Source organism: Haplochromis burtoni, unplaced genomic scaffold (assembly GCF_018398535.1).
Source record: "Haplochromis burtoni strain Fernald_Lab_line unplaced genomic scaffold, NCSU_Asbu1 Contig_52, whole genome shotgun sequence".
In the NCBI taxonomy this organism is placed as follows: Eukaryota; Metazoa; Chordata; class Actinopteri; order Cichliformes; family Cichlidae; genus Haplochromis; species Haplochromis burtoni.
In genome coordinates, this window is record NW_024582413.1 from 2,325,510 (window position 1) to 2,329,578 (window position 4,069).

General features: G+C 38.3%; 1 protein-coding gene across 1 annotated transcript in view; it reads left to right on the top strand.

The window, feature by feature from the left end:
* LOC102312488 overlaps positions 1-4,069 on the top strand; it is a gene marked incomplete at its 3' end in the record, with an annotated part of 37,163 nt that overhangs the window by 1,483 nt on the left and 31,611 nt on the right. The window contains 6 exon segments of the mRNA XM_005921917.3: positions 564-620; positions 2,174-2,224; positions 2,334-2,417; positions 2,510-2,554; positions 2,811-2,882; positions 2,974-3,033. Of these exon segments, the coding sequence (XP_005921979.2) occupies positions 564-620; positions 2,174-2,224; positions 2,334-2,417; positions 2,510-2,554; positions 2,811-2,882; positions 2,974-3,033 (369 nt within the window).

The window sequence follows — 4,069 nt, forward strand, 5'->3', positions numbered from 1 at the left end:
ACACACACACACACACACACACACCTTGCATTACTAAACATTCTCCATTAATAAAAGCAATTTGTCATTTGTCATATTTACATTTTCTAACCGCTAAAATGTCTTTTTAGAGATTGTGAATATATAATATACTAATCTGAATGTCATTTCAGTTTATTTCTTGAAATGTAGCAAATGAAATTTGCTACAAATTTTTAATTATTTAATTTTGGCAATTCATTTCCTGCAATTTACCCCAAAGATTTGCACAATATTGTTTGAGTAACTCTTGTGAAATGCACTCAAAGAAGTAATGAGATGAACAGGATATAACATGGGTGACATCCCACCAGTGAATACTTGCCCCACCTACCTATTCCAGTCCACACCAATAAGAGCATGTTGCTTTTCCACTCCCCAAAAATCCAGAATTTAATTTTTATTTGTATAAAATTATTTTGGTAATGGGTTCACTTAAAGAAATGTTAATCACTCTACTGAAATCCATGACAGTTTGATCTCTGAGGTGTAGCCGCAGATTAATGTTTACCATATGACTTGATGCATCTTTTCCTGTCTCTTAGGTTGGTAACGACTCTAGTGAGCCAAAAGACAGAGGAGAAGATTTGCATCACAAAAAGGTAAATTTTATTAATTCAAGAGTTGATGAACTTTAGAAGGAAAAATAGAAAGACGAAATGTGCGAAGGCTCTCCATCATGTCTGGGGAAAACTAAGAATAGAAAAACACATCTGATCTAAATTTGGCTCCAGTCTCACTCACACTGGTCTCTTTGTGCAGTCCAACTGGTCTGCCTTTCAGACTAATACTACTAGGAGTGGAACGAAAATCTCCAGCCAAATTTTAAATTTCAACTTTTTATATATGCACACACTGCATAAGAAAAATAAAGCCTTTCCAGAAAACTGCAATACCTTAAATGGCCACTTATGGTTGGCTTAGAAACTGAGCAATACATATAGATTATTTATGAAGGATGGAGTTACCCACACACGATATCGCCATGGTTATGTGGCTAACTTTGTAGCCTCATTATTGGTATTTTGGGTACAGAAATGTTGTTTTTTCAGTGCCAGACCACATGTTTACTTCTAAAGTTAGACATTTTAAGATGACACTCTGTGGGTTTTAACACATTTTTGAAGCCAGTTTCAAGTGACCACTTGAGGAACTGCAGTTTTTGGCACTTCTGTGTTTGGTTTTGATTTTTAGCCCTGCAGATTGCCACTTGGTTCATCTCCATGGAACCCCATGCTCTCCATTGTTAGTTTTCTATTCACAACAACTGTACTGGTGATCTGTGGTTTTACTGCTCTTTGTAATCTGAATTCAACCACTTAATTCAACCAGATGTGAGCAGATGTTTTATGAGTTGTCCAGGCTGATCTCCATCGTCTACACTGACAGTTAGACTTGTAGTCAAGACCGCCTAAATCAAGACCGAGACAATACCAAGACCAGAGGGTATCGAGACCAAGACAGACCGAGTAAAGACCAAGAGAAAGTCGAGACGAGACTGGACTTTTCTTTGTAAGCTCCTTTGACTACAATGACCTGGATGACTGAGAACCTTCACAGAGCGTAGCTGAGCCACTGTGTGAGAGCTGAGGAGCGGGTCTCACTCAAGGGGAGTCGACTCTTCTGATTCACTACAAAGCACTCTCTAAGCACTGCTCTTAGAGCTGATGCTTTTGCACATGACACATTATCGAACGCTACGTTGTGTGTCATGGATACTGTTGACTCCAAATCTCCCGACCACTATGTCGATCTGAGACAGCAAGACCGAGACAGCAAGGCCAAGACGGGACCGAGACCAAGACAAGACCATGACCACGTAAAAGTGGTCTCAAGACCAAGACCGGTCTTGAGACATCTAACTCTACTGACAGTATACTGTTTATGCTGTCTTTATACTAGACAGTAAATGTAACATTTACAGTGACTTCTGATTTAAAATAATGAGGGCTTACATGTAAGCTTTAAATTTAAATGAACTTCTTTAAAGTTTATAATATAATGGTATTAATTTTAGTGCTTGACTGAGGTTTTAGTTATTTATTTTGGAGTCATGTATCTCTCGGCATATGTCGTGTAAAAGTGTGCTTGACTGTGAGGATGCTTGGGTCTTTTTCTTCTGGCTCACATCTATATTCTGTCTCTTTCTCTATAGCAGCGAAAGGCTACTGCTGTTTCATCTAATGACGAGACTACAGAACAAGACGTTAGTGCTTATGTATTTGTTAAAATTGTTTAAACGATTGTTTAAAATATCTGATTTTTAAAGTAATCTAATAAAACCTATCATTCTATATATTTCTCTTTAAATCCAGAGAGACTTTAGCACTACCCACAAGGATGGAAAGATCATACATTCCGACTCATCTCGTACTCAAGCAGCAGATGAAGAGAATATGGTGTGTTAGCTACTGTATATATATATTTATAAATGATATAAAATAAATTATCGCATGAAGATGTTTGTAGCTCATCACTTCCTGTCTCCTAGGCTGGACCATCAGATATCAGAGGAGGAAGTTCAGCCCATAAAATGGTAAAGCATCTTCAGTTTGAGCATTGTTTGGAAAGACAAGAACCCCTCATTCTGTTTACCTTTTAAAATCCAGAGACGATTAGTCGACATAGAAAACTGAAAAATACCATCTCAATATTATTAACATGCCTAATCTAAATTTGGCCACATTTACATTCAAATTGACCTCTCTAGTCCTTTTAGGGAGGAACCAAAAATAGCAGATAGCATGGTTTCAAGTGCAGGTCCTCATTCTGTTTTCCTGTTAAATCTTTAGAGCGATAACATCATCTGCAGTGATGGAAACACAGATTCCTACTCATCTGATGAAGATGAAGAAGACCCTATTGTATGTGAAGTAACAATAAGTGAAAATGATTTTAAGGATATCAAAATGATGACATCAAGATGTTCATCAGCCATCCTTTTCTGACTTGCAGGCCAGTCATCTGTCAGCTGGAATAGCTGAGAGCAGAGGAGGAGATCCGGACCATGAAATGGTAAATATGCACATGCAGTAAGAAGTGCAATAATTACTTAGTTAAAACTAAAGCAAACCATCCAAATAATGAATTTAAAGAAGGAACCCACACCACAAACGCAATCAAGACGCCCAACTTAGAATGCGTTCACACTGCAGACGAAAGCGCATCAAATCCGACTTTTTTGACCCTATGCGACCCATATCCGATCATGGTATGACAGTGTGAACGGCACAAATCCGATATTTTCAAATCCGATCTGGGTCACTTTCGTATGTGGTCTGAATCCGATACATATCTGATGTTTTAGAAAGCGACTGCTGTTTGAACGGTCATGTCGCATTAAATCCGTCTTTTACTCACTGACACAAGACAGACGCCAATTATCAGCGCCGGAGAAGACATCGCTGAACGCTTCCTGGCCATCCAGTGAAACTGTTGGGAAGACAACGTTGGAGAAACGTGAACATTTTATTTGTACTATAATCTGCAGATTCTGTCCGAAATCTGCAACTATCTTTGAAGACGCTCCTCCAAAAACAGCTTGATGAAGGATAATTAATTCAGGAACCAAATTTGACCAAAATTTGGTTTAAGTTTGAAGTTGTGAATTATTAGGCGCACGGGTACTTCGAGGATACTAACACAGGCAGCTGTAACCACTAAGTTCCTACTAGACTTCACCTCTTGAACCTCAGCCATTTAGGATACATCCTAAGCAAACATTGGTAACTTCTCTGTTACAATATTATAAAGTTTTAGTAGTGCTGTTGGCGTTAATCTCGTTAAAATGATGTTAATGTAGTGTTAGTGAGTTAGTGCAGATCACCCTGTGTGTGGGGCTGCACAGTGCACAGATTTTGGATCAACTTTTAATCAATTATTTAATTACTGCTTGATACACTGAATTATTTTGGAGACTGTATGTGTAGGTGAAGAGGAGCTTAAATGTGAGCGTAACAGCAGGGTTTTTCGTATAATATACCTGCTTATATCTCTTTCTCTTTTATGTTGTAGCACCAAGGAGCGACCAACTCTGCTTCATCTGATGATG